The sequence below is a fragment of the Cornus florida genome, unplaced genomic scaffold (genome assembly GCF_030987335.1).
Source record: "Cornus florida cultivar Cherokee Brave unplaced genomic scaffold, ASM3098733v1 CherokeeBrave_3.0.0_Hap2_Chr08, whole genome shotgun sequence".
NCBI classification, from domain to species: Eukaryota; Viridiplantae; Streptophyta; class Magnoliopsida; order Cornales; family Cornaceae; genus Cornus; species Cornus florida.
Window position 1 is genome coordinate 34,604,028 of NW_026775578.1, and position 18,589 is coordinate 34,622,616.

At 34.8% G+C, this 18,589-nt stretch overlaps 2 protein-coding genes and 1 long non-coding RNA gene across 4 annotated transcripts; all 3 read right to left on the reverse strand.

Moving 5' to 3' along the window:
- Window positions 1-4,634: 4,634 nt before the first annotated feature.
- LOC132271253 (pentatricopeptide repeat-containing protein At3g22470, mitochondrial-like) lies at window positions 4,635-9,639 on the reverse strand. The gene has a single exon (XM_059772577.1). The coding sequence runs from the start codon at window positions 6,839-6,841 to the stop codon at window positions 5,162-5,164; it is 1,680 nt and encodes a 559-aa protein (XP_059628560.1). The 5' UTR covers window positions 6,842-9,639; the 3' UTR covers window positions 4,635-5,161.
- A 675-nt stretch (window positions 9,640-10,314) lies between these two features.
- LOC132271254 (serine/threonine-protein phosphatase PP1-like) lies at window positions 10,315-12,016 on the reverse strand. Its single transcript, XM_059772579.1, has 3 exons — window positions 11,762-12,016; window positions 11,259-11,348; window positions 10,315-10,621 (listed from the first exon to the last, which is right to left on the reverse strand). Exons 1-3 carry the CDS (start codon window positions 11,930-11,932, stop codon window positions 10,619-10,621), a joined length of 264 nt encoding a protein of 87 aa, XP_059628562.1. The 5' UTR covers window positions 11,933-12,016; the 3' UTR covers window positions 10,315-10,618.
- A 30-nt stretch (window positions 12,017-12,046) lies between these two features.
- On the reverse strand, window positions 12,047-15,747 carry LOC132271255 (uncharacterized). Of its 2 annotated transcripts, none has more exons than XR_009469688.1 (3): window positions 15,489-15,747; window positions 12,402-12,480; window positions 12,047-12,318 (listed from the first exon to the last, which is right to left on the reverse strand). It is a non-coding gene; the product is annotated as an uncharacterized LOC132271255 (long non-coding RNA). The 2 variants fall into 2 exon arrangements; XR_009469689.1 differs by having other exon boundaries at window positions 12,402-12,483.
- Between the last annotated feature and the right edge of the window lie 2,842 nt (window positions 15,748-18,589).

Consider the following 18,589-nt stretch of genomic DNA (forward strand, 5'->3'; position numbering starts at 1 on the left):
TGTAAAACAGAGAGACAACGAGATATAGAGAAATACAGAGAGAGATAAAGGGAGGAAGTCTAGGGTTTTGCCTTAGGCTAGGACTGAATCAAGGAGGGGAGTTTGGCGTGTGCTTGTGGGTTGAACTAGGAGCAACAGAGGTGGAACAGCCATCGAGGATTTCGTCGAAAAATTTAGAGACGGTGGTTAGAGTTTCAAAACTGAAACTCAAGGCAAGTCTCTGTTCTACTCTTTCCCTTAAATCTGTGTTCTGTGCACGCCTAGGTAGACTCCAGGGATTGAATAAATGTTAAAACGGATTAAACGAATGTTATAACACATCAATTATGCATGCTTGTGCTTGTGGGTTGAATTAGGAGCAACAAAGGTGGAACAGCCGTCGGGGATTTCGTTGGAAAATTCAGAGACGATGGATTAGAGTTTCAAAACTGAAACTCAAGGCAAGTCTCTGTTATACTAATTCCCTTAAATCTGTGTTCTGTGTATGCCTAGGTAGACTCCAGGGATTGAATAAATGTTAAAACGGATTAAACGAATGTTATAACACATCAATTATGCATGCTTAAATAGTATTTAATTTCATTGAATTATCTGTGTTGTGTTGCTTAAGAATTTCTAACTGAAACCCTGCTGCCGTTGTTTTCAAACGTTGCGTTTAATTCATGTCGTGGTTGTATACCAATGGTTCAGGATTAATCTGAGACTAAGATTAGACCCTAGAACAAGTATTAAAAACATTACAGAGGCCTTGGGAATCACCGAAGGCGAGGAAGACGAAGCGGAATGGACAGACGGCTCTTCGGGAGAGATAGTAGACTCCAGGAAAAGAGGGAGCTAGCTCTCTTAAGGCAAGAGCCGGCTCCCACATGGAGGGAGCCAGCTCCTAGCTCATGAGAGCAGGCTCCCAATGTTAGGGAGCCGGCTCCTAGTGTGTAGGAGCAGGCTCTCACAAGTTGAGAGCCTGCTCTTGCTCCAAATTTGCGTTTTAATGGTTTTAGGCTGCTTTTTGACTGTTTCAGCGTATTTTTCTTTGTTTATTAAATGTTGTATGGGACTATTGTAGACCTGTAAAATTATGAGGAGACATAAATTCATATTTGCACTGAAGAATAGAGCAAGAAAAACCTAAGGGAAAAGCAGGTAGGTTGCACACTGTTTTGTTAATTTTACTTACTGGAACTTGGCAAGGTTTTTATATATGATCTAATTATATATAATCATCTTTTTACAGTGTCATAAGTATGGTGAATTAACTATAATTAACTATACTTAGTTTGGATTTAATTGATACTTAAATTGTTGTAATTGTATCAATTTATAGGCTATTTTGGAGGATTTAAACGCTATGATTTATTTTAACAGTTTAAATAGTTGGAACATGATTTTTAGGTTCTGTAGTGAACGTCTAATGTCATTATATATGTATCAAACTATACTAATGCATATTTCGGAGAACTGTTGATGAATTATTTAATGTTATTTTTATCAATTATGTTGTTGGAGGATCGTATGCACTGGTATGGGACGGTGGCATACTAGGGAGGGATTAGTTCAAATACTAAGTCCTACCTAATCTGGAATGAGGTATGGATTAACTATAAAGGTTAAGTCCATCTCATACTTGTATCATGTCAATAAAATAATTGAATGACCTACTGTTGTTTTTGGATGAATTGTTATACATATATCAGACCATTATACCCGATGGTTGATATTTTGTATTAGGAGTATATGGACTTTATATATTTAAGTTATGATGCCATGGTATAAGCTTGAGTCTCAAGACCACGGTTAGGGTGCGTATATCACCTGGGATGGATAACTGGACATAAGTGTTGTTCCCTGGTAGGTCTTGGTACATATGACCACGTAATGTGCGATTTGCATGGTATCTCTACTCAGGCTGAGACAGACCTATTGGGCTAGTGAACGTCCTATATTGTGTAATATATACATATATGGACTAATCTAGATATTGTTAAGCTATTTAGGATGTATCTGCGTATCGGATTTCTGTTTGGATCGTAGTAGAATAGGACTTGCATGTGGGCCTGACCCACTCTTTTATTTTTCAGGTGCTCGTCGGTTCCAGGGTTAGAGCTTGATCGTGCAGAGCAGATACGGACTTCCATTCCTCCGACTACATAGGACTACTATCTTATTTAGCTTTGGATTTAGATTACAGTTTTCTTTCCCTTCCAGTTTGAGATTTTATTATTATTAGGGGTCCATTTGAGGGATTCCCGAGTTGTTAACTTTATGAAATTATTTTGGAGTTTGGACGTTAATAATTATGTTATGAGGATTTTCAACTAGAAATCGTGTCAGCCATTTATTATTTATTTCTTAATAATCCATTTTGTATTCTGTGCTCGTTAAATATTAATTGGTTGATATTCTCTCGGGTTTGGGCCTGGGTCTGATCAACTCATGTCTCGGATCCGAGGGGTATCACAAGTATTGACCGAGCTAAAAAATTATTTCAAGAAAGACCACCTTCAACAACAATGACAAAAAAAAAAAAAAAAAGGTAAATGATAAGCCTAGTAAATCTTCACGTTTAAAGCCTGTATATATACATTCAACATCTAAAGTGTATTTGTGAAAAATATTTCAGCATTGTGTAATCAAAGAATTTAGGGTTTGTTAGAAATGTGTTATGATTTTGTTTTTCTAATTTTGGTTTTTAAATTTGGGCTCATATCATGTTTGGGACGGGCTGATCTTGGTTTAAAATATATAGTTCATAACATATTAGATTTTTTGACCCGAACCCATATCACCAAATTGGTAATATTGTGTGTTTTGGTAGTGTGGAGAGGAATTAAAGCAAATTTCCAATGGTATGCCAAAAGGACCCTAAAACATATCGTATGCCAAACGAGCCCTTAATATTGTAAATTATGAGCATATTCTCTAGTAATTTATATATTTTGTTGCAAAATTTTTAATGTTATTAGCTTAATATATATTGTATTTTTAGCTATGAAAGTTAATAGACTTCACAAGTTTGGAAACAAGGATGCGACAAGTAACAAAAATGATAAAATTAATAATGAACATGTGAATAAACACCAGGTATAGAGCCTATAAATTATAAAATTGGAGAAAGTAGATTTAGGTACACTATAGTCAAATTCAACATAAACTCAATCATGCAGTAGTTAAAAGAGGAAAAGTTATTGGCCAAATAGGTAATTAAAAAATAGGCCGACCGAAACTAATGTAGAATGAAGTAATTAAAAATAATTTTAAAAAAATAAAATCGAAGAGAATGCAAGATGCATGAGAGCAAATAATGACAAAATAAAGAATTCATGTAACCAATATCATTCATTCACAGGGGATAAATGCAAAGACGATCATGGGATTAGGCTTCATATGGTAACTGTGATACCAAAACCCTTAATGAAGATGTTAAATTATATTTACTCCAAATTGTTTTTTAATTACTTACAACACTGAGAACTTCTTGATTACTGTTATTCAGAGAGTACCTTATATTCCAATTCTAGAACCAAACAAGGACGGACCCAGTTATATTTTTGTATACAATTCTTTAAAATTTTAAATTTGTCCCTTCTCAACTTTAAAAAATTTCATTTTTATACATATAATTCTTTAAAGTTTTAAAATTTCTCCATGCCAACTTAAAAAAATTTCATTTCTGTATGTATAATTCTTAAAAAAAATTAAAAATTTCCCCCTCAGCTTTAAAAAAATTCATTTTTGTATGTATAATTCTTTAAAAAAAATTAAAATTGCCCTACCTCAAAAACATTTACTGCATTGTGCCCCCTTTGGATATAATTTCTGGCTCCAACCTTGGAACCAAAACATAGACGAGGTACATCTACAAGAATTGTAGCGTTCAAATATCACTCTTTAAAGTTATATTGAGCCTCCTAGTTTCTTTATTTATTTATTTATTGAATCTTCTAGTTTCTGTATTTACTTATTCAACATTAAGAACTAAGCTCCGTTTAAGTTTCATGACATACTTGAAAAGATGCTCGGTTATGAGAACAAGGAAACTACACTTTGTCACCTTCCTTAAAATTATTATGTTTATGTACTAACTACTCCACTATTAGTGCTACTATATATAAATTTTATAACACAAATGATAAAGTTAGGGCTCGTTTGGCAATAGTTTCTATTTTGTATTTTCAAATCACACGAAGCAGAAGAAAAGTTTTTGTTGTGCTGTGATTTATTTTGACAATGTTTCAAGAAAATAATAATAATAAAAAGTTCCAAATGGACTTGCTTAATGAAACCTAAAATGAAGTCATTTGCTACATTCTGGATGTTTTGTAAACCATGACCAATAGAACTACTCAACATTTTGATATGCCAGGTTTTACCCACAACACTAGCATAAATATCCCAAACACTGGCTATAGAACAATTCCATATAAACATTCTAAAAGTCTAGCTATGAAGTCACCCCAATCTCAGTTGACAGTTGCATGACATGACCCTATAACTATTCAACTATTCTGGCATACCAAAGGAGAAAGTGACTCTCCCACAAATTCACTACCCAAAGCATTAATTCGGTGTCGTTTGCGAGCTAAGATAATGGAATCAAATATCTGAAAGTGCGAATAACAACTTCTATAAACACCTGAATATAAATCTGAGAATTCAAAACAATTTCTTCTGATTTTACAAGAAAATAACATCTAAAAGGTCTGATGGATTCGAAAGAGGTAACTTTTTTTTTCTTCCCCTTAATGGGATGGTTATAATATTGACATCAAGAAAGGAAAATGAAGTTGATGAGGTGCCATTCTTGAAACATTCTTACATACAAAGGCAGAGCAGATAAGCATACACTGTTTGGTAAACTTGCCTCTCTTTGGGATCATTCCTATATGCTTAAGCAGCAACTTTGCTTTCTTCAGAATCTCCAAGCCACCTTCCTTATCCCATCTATCAACCAGTTTCATACAAATCCCTCCGGCATAATTCTCAAGTTCCCAAACATCACCCAACTATGTAAGGTTCTCTCCTTCATACTTCTCATGGAAAAATAATTCCACCCATGAAACATGAACAAGACACTGATGCAAGCATCAATAGGCCATACATACACCACACTGCAAGGCCAACAAAACATGAAACTTCTACCTAATATTTGAAAACCCAATATAGATCACAGAAACTTATTGAGCATCTCCAAAACTGACTCATCCAATCCACTATTATTTGACAAATTCAATAATAGGGTCATAGTACATGCATCTGCAGAGAATCCTTTCTCAACCATTTCTTGAAGGAGTTGCATTGCCCTTAACGTCTCATTGTTTCGAAGAAATCCCTGCACAATTATATTATAAGTGATACCATTGGGTGAGCAACCACTCTCTTCCGTTTTCTTGAGCAACATGTTTGCTTCGCTTAACAACCCACCCTTACAAAGTCCATTGATCATGATATTATATGTGTGAACATCAAGTTGCAACCTTTTGGAAGAAAGACCATAAAAGAATTCCCTTGCACCTTTAATGTTTCCAGCTTTGCACATACCATCAATAAGGATGTTGTAAACCACAATATTAGGATGTAGTCCACTTTCTTCCATCTCTCGAAATAAGGCCATTGCCTCAGCAAGACATTGGTTCTTACACAATCCATCTAACAAAGTAGAGTAGGTCATAAGATTAGGATGTTGGCCATGGGCTTGCATCTCATTCAGAAGTTGTTGCGCGGCTAGAGGTTTTCCAGCATGGCAGAAACCACCCATAAGAGTGGTGTAAGTAACAGTATTAGGAACCAATCCCATCTGAGAAATTTCATGAAAAAGTCTTATAGCCTTAGCCATTCTTCTTTTCTTACAGTACCCATTAATCAAGATGTTATAGCTATGAATATTAGGTGCACAACCCCTAGTAACCATCAAATCAAATATCTTCTTTGCCTCGTGAATTTTGCTTTGCAAACAATATCCATCCATCAGTGCACTGTACGTGACTGTATTAGGCTCCTCGCCTCTTTGAATCATCAATTCAACTATTTCTGCAGCTTCTGTAACCTTCCCTTCCTTACAAAGTGCATCCACCAAAATAGTGAAGGTTTGTACATTCGGTTTGATATTTCGGTTCACCATTTCATTCAACAACCTTGTAGCCTCTTTCCACTGGTTTGAATTGCATAGGCCGTGGATTAAGGAGTTGTAAGTGACAACGGTTGGTGAAATCCCTTTACGGATCATTTCTGAAAAGAGTTGGAAAGCCTCAGCTACCAGTCTGTCCTTACAAAGACCGTCAATGATCATGTTATAAACAATGACATTGGTTTCCCAATTTCTCTCTTCCATCTTCTCAACCAACTCTATTGCAGCCCTAGCATTCCCTGTTTTGCAAAACCCATTTATAATCGTTCCGCAAGTAACTATATCAGGTCGAAATCCTTTTGTCACCATGTCATTAAACAACTTTACTGCCTGACCTATTTTATCCACGATACAGAATCCCCTTATTAAAGTGATGAGCATCACACAGTTCACTTCATAACCAAGCTTCAAAGTCCTCCCTAGAACAGAGAAACCCAAATCAACCCGATTCAAATGGCAGTAACAATTCATCAAGATGCCCAGAGAATATTCGTTTGGCTCTACCATTCTTGAGGATTCCATCTGATTAAGTAAAGAAATTGCAGAGGTGTAATGTTTCATTCTCACAATGGCCCCTAACAATTTAGTAAAATGCACAATTGAAGGAAGAGGTCGCATTTGAGACATTTCATCAAACAATTTGAGTGCATCGTCAAGGTTGGTAAAATCAAACAGACTTCGATTTCTCGGAGACTTAATAAATCCGGTTCTACTACTCATATTGTGAGGGTTTGATCTTGACCAGTTTGGGAATGAAACGAAGCCCTTAAATTATCACTAGCAAAGGGATAATGAATGAAGAAAATAAGACAATGCTTAAGAGAAGTTGTCGACTTACAGCTAACTTTCTGGAGAGAGAGAGCACCACCATTTCTAAAATTTGCGGCCGCAATGACACTTCTTTTCATCATCTTTCAGCTCCTCTCTCTCACTCTCTCTCTATATATATATATATACACACACACACACGCACACGCACACACACACACACAGATGTGTATATATCAAACAAGTCACCTGAAGCTGGTTGGCTATTTTGTTCTTGGGACACGTTTCAGTCTTTCAGATCGACAGTGAAGGTAATTAAAAAAAAAAAATAGCAATAATAATAATAAGGGAATTGGGTTTTTTTAGTTATTTAGTTGTAAGATTTTTTATTAAATAAGCATTAATATAAAATTAAGGGTAAATTGATACTTTATTCAAAATTTTAACGTATTGTTGTGTGTAGGCTTTTCAGCATTTAGAAGAACAACTCCCTTAGCAATTCGGTAAACTTGACAAGGCGTTAGTATGATTTACTGTAAATAATAATAATAATAATAATAATAAAAGGTTAAAGAGACAAGAACAAATTTACTCTAAATAATAATAATAATATTAATAATTAAATGTTAAAGAGGCCGGAACAAAATAAGTGTATAAGTTTCTAATAAATAATAAATAAAGAAAAGTACCTCTCGGACTTGTGAATAAAAATTCTTACAATGAAACTTCTTTACCTTAAAAAAAAAAATAGGACTATGTAGTATTACTCAAAAATAAACTTAAGATAAAAACACAAGTATTAACTAAAGGCTCTTAAAGAACTTTTAATCTTTAACGATGAACCAAATCTCCACTACCTTTTAGTGTGAAGATGGAAGAACAAATGGCTAATCAATCTTCAAGATGAATCCACAAAATAAAAATCAGTTAGTGTCCAAGTAAGAGTAAGATACGTCTTTTATAACATTCGACCTCAGACCTACCGTGCATACGGCATTGTGTGCTCTACCGCAGCCTAAAAAATATATATTATATATATTTATATCAGTGACAACATAGAGGAGAAGTGTGTAGCATCTAATGACAATATCAATGGAAATAGCAGCCAAAGATGTTTCAAATGGTCTTATAATGTGGTTGTTGCAGTTAGCAGTGGTATCCCTTGACCCAGCCAATCTTAGCCTAACAATGAAGATCTTAAGAGATTTTCTCACAAGAGCATTGGAGGCCTAAGTGATGATGGAACCTGTTTCCAAAACAATTTTTAGAGCTTGTAAAGAACCATGACCTACATCATAATTGACAGCCAAAGAATAGGATCAGTGTGTCTTCTACAGAAAACACAATTGATGAACATTCACTTAACCCAAGTCTCAAGTATATTTGAATGCCAACCAAAGGTAAGCTGTACTGTTGTACCTTTTTTTTTTTTTTTTTAGGAAATAAATAAATTGGAAAATAAAAAAATGTTCCACGAGTCTTGAGACAACGTTAGGAAATGAAAGCTAGTAAAACCAAGTCACAATTGACACAGGCATGGATTCAGTCCATTCCACTATTCCTCCAATCCATGCAGTCCAAAACTTTTATGGCCTAGCTTTTCTCACGTCAGCCTCCCAATTAACTTTTGGAGTGTAAGTGAAAAAAGACCAAATGTTTGTACTGAAAGTGATAGTTATTTTTTAAAGATATTTCAATGTGATATTTAACTAAACTTAGAGAGGTATCATTGAAATTAACCATTTTTAATAATATATTGGAGGTACATTCTAATTTCTCAGTCATGTAAGAAAAAATTTATTCAACAAGTCTTCTTCTTCTTTCTTCTTCTTCTTTTTTTTTTTTCATTGTCCAAGTCAATTTAACTCAAAACTTAGAATAACTGTCTTATAATCTCATGTAAAAAAAAAAATTATTTAACAAGTCTTCTTCTTCTTCTTCTTTTTATTTATTTATTTTTTTTAAATTTCCCTTGTCCAAGTCAATTTAACTCAAAACTCAGAATAACTTTTATTTTTCTAATTTTCGAAAAGTAGAACGTAGAATAACTTTAGTCACGCATATTCTTATTAAAACTTGATTTTAACACAAAGTTAAATAATTCTATAGGCATTAAGAGCCTACACAAGTTCGGTTTGTTCTAATTTTGTTTCAATTCTAAGATAAATCAAAACCTAACCAATTTTACAGTTTCATAAATATTATAGGCCAACCGAACCTTTAGAACTAGTAGAACTGAATCAAACCGTAATTGATCGGTTTAATTTGGTTTGACTCTATAATTCTAGTAATTCTTCCAAAGCTTGTGTGTAGTATCACACGTGACTCTTTATTATTTCCACAGCTCACATTAGTCTTGTTTGTCGACTTGACAATGAGGTTGCTAATACAGTGACTAAACGGTTGTTGAGCATATCTGACTATTATGGCCCTAGCAAGCAGTGATTGTTTTGATTCCATATTGTAACCTTCTCTTAGCACATAATAATAATAATAATAAGTAAAATTAATTTTAATTATTATTATTTTTTTAAAGTCCAATTCCAAAGCAAGGGTAAGTCAAATCTTAAGAAGCATGGACATTTTTACGAAAGAGCCGTATCCGTGTCAGACACTGCACTCCTCGGATATATGTCCAACATTTCATATACATGTCCATAAAAAAATTAATTTTATTATTTCGGACACTTCGCCACACTTTCAGACATTTCTAATACAAGTCTATCTAGTAATCTTGAAAATAATATCAATACTATCCTGACAAAGTAATTAAATAATGATATATATATATATATATATATATATATATATATATATATATAATTTCATTTTCTAATTAATTCATAGCAACTCTTAGTATATAAATTATAAATGAATTAAAATTTTATAACACTATTATTGAATAGATATATAAAAAAAAAAATTTATATTTATGTATAGTCGTGTCCTACTTTTTTTAAAATTTGACGTGTCGACGTATACGTGTCGTATCGTATCCGTGTCCATGCTACATAGGTAAAATAAAATTTAGTTTTTAAAAAATGTAAAATAAAAATTTATACAAAAGCTTATTTAGTTGGATTTTTGTAAATGGTTTTCTAAAAACTCTGACAAAAAAATGTAATTTTTTTTTTTATTTTTAAAAATTGTCTTTAATAATTCCCTGAACACAATTTTCTCTTTTTTGCATTTTTGAAAATTGTTCTAAGAAAATCCGAACCAAACCGATTTTCTCCAATTTTTTCCATTTTCTATCTAAAACTCTTAAAAAAATTAATTTCTTTTACTTACCCCCTTTTCCCTCCTAAACAAACCAAAGCCCAACTGTCCCAAGGCTTTCCTTCTAATCATTTCTCATCAATATAATGTAATAACATTTCTGGACAACAAAAAAAAAAAAAAAAAAAAAGAAGTACAAAAAATAGTTTTAATAAAAGATTGTTAACTATCATTTATGTATCCTTTAATCTTGTTAATAAATTCAATAAATCAGTTCAATTACATATATGACATATCTAAAGCACAAAGTCAAGGAGATGGACAAGTTGAGAGAAGAGGAGAGAGAAATGTGAACTTTTTAAATGTAATTGACCACTTGCCAAATAAAATCACATTACCTATGTAACTTTTACATTATGATGAACGCTATTTGGATCCTACACAAGCAAACTGCCTTCTGCAACTGGCATGATAGGCTTCATTTCTGCTCCATTTTTTACTGTCTAGTAGTTACTGCATACAAAAAAAAAAAAAAAATTTAAAAAATGCAACAATTAATAAAATATTCATGGACACAATGCAATATTAATAAAGGTAAGGATTTTCTTTTGCATAAAGAATTATCCAAAATTACCTATACATGATCTGCAGCACCGGAATGTCTAGTTTCAATTTAAAATGCAATAGACAAAGACTTATTTGTGTCGGGAAGAGGATTAATTGATGGAGGTGACAGCAATGAAAAATGTAAATAATTGCCGCTTAACAACAAAATTAAAAAAAAATATACATTTTTCGTCCAGCAGCTCAACATTGAGGTATTTCAAAAAGGCCAATGCTATTTAGAACCAAAACTTAAACCCAGAAGGCTAGCCTACAGATTTCTATCCATTGGATGTATTAAATAACATTGAAGTTTTGGTCTTACCCAATTCATCCAAGGGATAGAAATCCCTTGGCTAGCCTTTCCGGTTAGAGTTTTAGGCTTGAGAATCATTATTCTTCCATTTATGCCATCTGAAAGTTGTGATGAAAAAACTGGGAAAATTAGAAGGAAAAAAAAAAAAATACTCTAGCGTAGTCTATAGTTTGACACTAGTCCAATGATAATCATCAATTTATATATTTGAAGTGGCAAAGATTTCTTTACCTTAACTCCTGTTGGAAAGTTTCTTGGTTTAGTTGTAGTGGTCCTTGCGAAAACATCGACTCCTGCAAGAAGGTTTCCAGACTCCCTTTTCTGCAGGATTAAATTTTTGAAAAGAGACCATCACGAGTATCATCTACACTCATAATAGCGCCAGCATTGTCAAACTCCCCACAAAAATTGGGTGCTGAAAATATGGTTATGAGCCGATTTGCAAATACCTTATAAAAATTTAATAAAAGGCTTTAGCCACCATTGTCAATTCGTAGAATTGTACTGAATGGAGCAACGGGCACCAAACGTACTACTAAAATTCCACAATATTCCAGTATATATATATATATATATATATGTACAACACAGTAGAAGTTTCCCATAATATAATCGTAGTACCCTAAACAGGGACCCATTACCATCCCTCACATTGATACAATTCTCAACAGTTCGACTAGTAATACAGTAAACATAAACCTCAAATGAGAATAAACTATAATAGGTGGTCAAACCTGGTGAGCACGGACAATAAAAACCAGGCCGTGCTTTTGTACGAACTCTGTCACCTTGTCAGCACCAAATGTATACGAAACTCTGCAAACAGTATTCGTCCCCCGACCTTGAACATCGTTACTGGGATCTGACCAGAGAAGATCACACAGCAAAACCAGCATTAGGTACATCAGTTGGGTATTGTAAATGTCGAATTTGGTCCAAACTACACAGCTCGGGAGAGAGACCCCATGAATGCAGATAATCTTCTTATCGATTAGAGCTGCCACTGGTAGGCAGTTAAAGCAATCTTGGAAGACCTTCCATAACCTAACATTGAATCTTCTCTTACACTCATCACAAAATCCATATTTATGGTTAGTTGAAACACAGTCATGGTTTCCCCTCGAGAAAAAAAATTCTAGGATACTTTATTTTATATGCAAGGAGAAGGCATACTGTCTCTAGACTCTGGTTGACCCAATCCACGTAATCCCCCAAAAATAAGTAGCTTGAGGAGGAAATCCACCACACTTGAAAAGACTTAGAAGATCAAAATATTGACCATGAAAGTCACCTGAGTGTTATAAAAGAACAACATCAGAAGAAAGATACTGAATAATGTCCTTACACTAACAAAAAAAGAGCTGAAAAATGTACATTAATAAATAACGCTTTCATGTTTTACTTTTGTGAAGTCATCACTCATCAGCCAGCTGCGTAATATGTATATCCATTGCTGCTGCCAAGGGGAAAGGAAAATTATAACACTAACAAAACAAAAGCCAATTTAATTCCAGAACATGCACAAATTTCACACTGAAGTTTTAAGCAGATATTGGAGCCACAGCCAATTGATTCATGATAATAAAATGCTTATATAAAATGTAGTCCACAGTATGGCCGATATTTTCACAGAAGTGCATGCAACCCGAGTAAACTGAAAAAGATTCGTGAATTATTTATGAATTTCAGTATTAGTTGAAACAATTTTTGGTTTACTCATAATTTTTATTTGATTCGGAGATTCCCTGATAACAATTAACACACGTGTATTTCATTCTCTCCTTAACACGCTCCTGTTTTCTCCTAATCTTTGTCAATCTTTAATTTTGGAGTCTATTGGTCAGAAGCATCACACAAAATTGTCTTCAACACTAGCTTCGCACGATTTCATGATTAAACTCCCACTTGCATCCCAAATTGTGATATCATTTAGTCAAATGAATGAAGAGGTTTCATCGAAGGATAAGTATATTAAGACAAAAGTTTGTTTCAGATTCACACATGCTTAGTTGCACCGTCATGCCCTATACGAGGCTCCCGCATTGAAGGGTCTGGGAGTGTCAGATTTACATAACCTCCGCTCCGCATGTGGAGAGGTAGTTTCCAGTTTCGAACCCATGACCTCTAGGTCACAATAGAACAACCTTACTGTTGCACCGTGACCCACCCTTTTGGTGTAAATAGCTCTATCGATATTCCTCCCTGGTGTAAATCAATCAATATCCCCTCTCACGGTTGTCAAGCAGGTGACCCTTGTTAGCAGTGCTATAAAATTATATAGATCAAATGCCCAATGCAAGCTCCATTCTTTTCTTCATCTTTCTAGGCATCAACGATCTTGAGAACCAGAGCAGAGGTCAACAGAGGCAGAGATTGGAGAGACATTTTCAGCCATTTGAAACCATCATATGCAATGTGGTAACACAAGTAAGAGACAAGTCAACAGGTTAATCACAACCTCAGCCAAGGCTCTGCTAACTATGCATTTCCATATGCTAAAAGGTCGCCCCTAATAACAATGTTCACTTGCGGCCAGTTTTTTTAGAACATAAGACGACCTACCCAACTGTTCACCTGATTATGGAGTCACGTGACTGGTTTCAGAAAACATTTAGTCAGTATGTGCTCCATGGACCCCCCTTAACCCTTTCTTTACCACATCACACTTGATTTAAATTCTGATTCAGTTAATCCTTGAAGAACAATATTTTAAATAATACTACAAACAGGACACCTCCACATAAACATAACTATTTTATAGACATTTTAAGCCATTGCGTATTCTAAGATTTGGAATCCAAGTAGGTCCCACACTTAGACACACACCCAACCTGATAGACATATCATAGCCCATGTAAACATGTAACATTGTAGGCCTTCATAGGCAGGAGGCACATTGAGTCCTGAAAAACCTTAAATTTGGCATGCCTACACCAGTAGCAAGTTCATAAATTCCTCAGGATATAGAAACTTAGTTAGATAAGAAACAAATAGCACAACTATGGCCACCCTACCTTACACCCACTTAACCTCAAAATTCACACCCAATTAAATGAATGAACCTAGGGTTCAAACAAAATATACCTGTTAAAACTGGGGTTTACATTATGCCACTATCTTCCTATCAAAATTTATGCTACTTTCTTGTATGAATAATCTGAAACTTGATGTCATTTGATAGAGTTCACTTGAAAAAGGGTCGATGATTCTACAAGCTGAGACGGATGAGGGATTACCAAAAATATCACGCCCATACACTAAATCAAAAATCAAAGGACGACATATCTCAGTGACTGAAGCCAGAAAGAAAAAACTACAGCATCAGACTTGGAATTATCTATAACACTCAATCAGGGCATGCAGCAGTGTGACTGAAGCGCCTGGAACTCATCACTCCACAAGACAATCCAACTATATTATGTCCTTTTCAAATATCATGTTGAACCCTGGTCTGGAACTATCAACAAAACCTCTCAGTTAAACCAATTAACCAAATCTTATACTTCTAGGGCCCAATTTATGGGTACAACAAGGCTTGTACTGACAACTGAGAGGGCTGTTTTAAACCGGAACCATTCATCAAACAGGATAAGTGACGCGGCTAAGGGTTGACAGTTCAACTATGCGACCAACCAAAAAGGACTACGATAAGAACCATTCTTCAAGCTTCCCTTCCTTACAAAGTGCATCCCAATTTCTCTCTTCCATCTTCTTAACCAATTCAATAGCTGCGCTGGTGTTCCCTGTTTTTCACAACCCATCTATAATGGTTCCACAAGTAACTTTATCAGGTCGAAATCCTTTTGCCCCCATGTCATTAAACAACTCTACTGCCAGACCTATTTTATCCTCGCTGCAGAGTCCCCTCATCAAAGTGTCGAGCATTGTACAATCCACTTCATAACCAAGCTTCAAAGTTCTCCCCAGAACAGAGAAACCCAAATCGACCCGATTCAAATGGCAGTAGCAATTCATCAAGATGCCCAGAGTATAAGCGTCTGGCTCTACCATTCCAGAGGATTCCATTTGATTAAGTAAAGAAATTGCAGTGGTGTAATGTTTCATTCTCACAACGGCCCCTAACAATTTAGTAAAATGCCCAATTGAAGGAAGAGGTCGCATTTGAGACATTTTATCAAACAGTGCGAGTGCACCGTCAAGGTTTGTGAACTCAAATCTTAATTGATTTCTGACAGACTTCATGAACCGGGTTTGACTACAAGTAAAGTGAGGTTTTTGATCATTACCAGTTTGGGAATGAAACGAAGCCCTTAAATTGTTGCAAGCAAATGGATAATCAATGAAGAAATTAACACAATGCTTAAGAGAAGTTGCAGACTTGCGGATACCACCATATCTACACTTTGAAGAGGCAATTACACTCCTTTTAATCATCGTTCAGCTCCTCTCTCTCTCTCTATGTGTGTGTGTGTATATATATAAAAAGTAAAACAAAGTCACCTGAAGCTGGTTGGCTATTTTTATTCTTCGGACAGGTTGCAATGGACTAACATGAAATACTTAGGTTATAGGTCGTATTTGTTGATGCGATGTTTGGTCACCATCGTTTATAAAAGAAAGTGGTAATCAAAAGGGCACTTCTGCAAAAATGATAACTGGTATATAAACATATATGGTTCCTACTTCGCAAAGGTAGGACAGGAGGTGTGTAAATACCAATTTTTTTTAAAAAAAAGAGAGCATGTTGGACTGGTTAGGTGCTCTTCCCGATTTGTTTATATGAAAGAAAAGTCCTCTATATAATATATATATATATATATATATATATGTTAATTTTTTTTTTGTTAGTAGTTATGTTCAACCGTAAAACTTCTTTTATTACCCTCTCAATTTTAATTTAGGAGAATTGGAAAGGGTCGTTTTCATCCTCATCTCCATTATAACTTATTTTATTTCTTCTATTTTTTTTGTTGTGTGAACTTCTCGGTTGATTTAAAATTTTATATTAATTGCCTTCATTTTCAAACTTGTCCGTTAAACATAAGTAACGCTAAGATCAATGATGGATCTTGTAATATTTACGGTTCTATTAAACTTTACCACTTTTATATGAAGGGGTGGTGAAAGACGGACATTAGAATTCCACATTTAAGTAATACTGTCCTTCCAAACATTTAAGAACTCAATCCATTGTCTCGCCATAACATATTGTTTATTGTTTGTATTCTCGAAATTAAGTCTAAGAGGACTCAACTTTCAGACCACTTGAGAGCGGGATAGAGTAAGAGATTTACTGTTTCTTCATGTGCATCACACCGTTTACAAGTTGCATTATTTCTAATTTTGCCCCTCTTAGAATAAAGGTAGCAAGTAATCTGTCGTACGTTATGAAACGAGTCAACGAACATGACAATTTCATAAAACTATGAATTTTGAAATGTGAGTGAATGTATTCATTAACAATCTGAAATGTAGCCTATTTAATTTTTATGATTCTGAATTTTAAGAATTTTGTATAACCACACAATTTATTGCTTTGAATTTCAGAGCATGTGTTACCTTCCAAAATAAATAAATAAATAATAATGATACGAGCATGTTTGTACAATTCAAGAACATGGTCCACACAAAAAGACAAGATGTTACGAGTCCAAGTAAACCAACTATAACTTTGAACACCAGAGTCTTGATGCTAAAACAGCTTCCTGTCTTCACCAAATCTTTTGTTGAATGGCAAAAAAGCCTCCTACCAATAAGGTGAAAGCCCCTTTCCATTTGACAAATTGTGCACCATGCTCATCCAAAATTCCTTCAAATCCTTACTCTCTTTGTAATGCATCTGAAGCTATATTTTCAGTGCTCCGGACTTTCTTCGCAATGCCTCGGAAGCTATCTTTTCAGTGTTCCGAACTTTCTCTTCCTTATCACGGGCTCTTTTATTAGCTGCCTCCACTTCTGCACGACTACAGTGACTTGATGGAGTGCGCTTTACACCATAAACAGACCTTTCTTGCCAAGTATGGGGCGAAAAATAGCAGTTCCATCAACCGGGACAGCACCCTCGGAAGCAGCTATTTGAGACGGCGCGATCATCTCTTCCTACGCATGTAGGTTACAAAGTCAAGTTGCTGCAACAAGCAAAAGGAAACTAGGGTCAAAAATGTTATTAATATATGGACAAAATAATAACACATACCCGGGTCTGAAGAAGTTCTCAAGGACGGACCTCAAATCCATCTCATTCATGTCAGCCCGCCTACAGAAAACAAGCATGCAACTAAACAATCCAATGGAGTTCCACCAAGCACTTTTGCTGAGAGGGGTGAGGGATTACCAAAAATATGACGGCCATACACAAAATCAAAAGTCTGATAGGACGACATATCTCAAGTGACTGAAGCCAGACAGGAAAAAAAACCACAGCATCAGACTTGGAACAATCCCGTAGCACGTAATCAGGGCTTGTAAGTCTCATAACAGATTAACAGTGTGACTGAAGCATGCATATGGAACTCATCTGGAACTACGATACGCGCAGTCTACAAGAAAAGTTAAATTAAGAACAATAGCACTCAACGATATCTTATCCCAACTGTTTGAATTCAGTTACATGAATCTTATTTAACCATTCTGTTAAATCTAAAGGTGGTATCAGAGGCTCAGTTTGATCACTTATTAATTAAAACTAACAAGTTTCTTTGTTTATCAACAATTCTAACACCACAAAAATTAAAGTGTCAAACACGTTAACTAATTATACCTACCTACCACACACATGCACTAAAATTCTCTTGATAGATCATGATATCACCATACCTGAATATAGAGCTACTTGAACAAGGATAAAGTTGCAACCAAGAAATAATTGAAATCGATCATACCAATTAAATTTTCAATCGAATCATTAAGAGCAGGGAAAAGGAAAAGAACACCAAGCACCACCGTGGTTCGAAGATACAGACGCGGTGTAACAGGCATGGGCCTGAATTGGGCATAAGTCATGACATAACGGAATCAGCCACACACATATGGCCAAAACGTACCCTTAATCTTTTACTATAGAATTTAATAACACATATGGCCAAATATCCTTATGCAATTTATTTACTATTTTGTGCACGAAATTTAACTCACTTGTTGGAATAAAAAACTTAGTAGTTTGTGTTTTTTACTAGAGTAACAAGTCAAAAGAGACCTAAACGTAAAATAAATGAGAATGTGTGATATAAAACACACAAAATAAAACAACATTGCATGTTAGGTCTAAGCTTTAAAATTAAATAAATAAAAAACCAGCCTTGATATTATAATCAACGTCCAAAGTATTTGGGTTCATACTTCAGAGCTGAATAAGCAAAGAATAACAGCAGCACTGACAATCTTCAACAAAATCTCAGAAAGAAGGAATTTCTGTATAGTATGAACAGGTTTTCCAAAACCATATTCTGTTACTCAAATTTTAGGATTGAATGTAATAAATACCATAACTGGCACCAAGAGCATAATTCTCAAAATCAATTGAGCAAGTCAGATATAAGAAGTTAACATAACACATTAATGTGATAATACCAAGAGCAAAAAAATCCCTCCAAAAGGAGCAT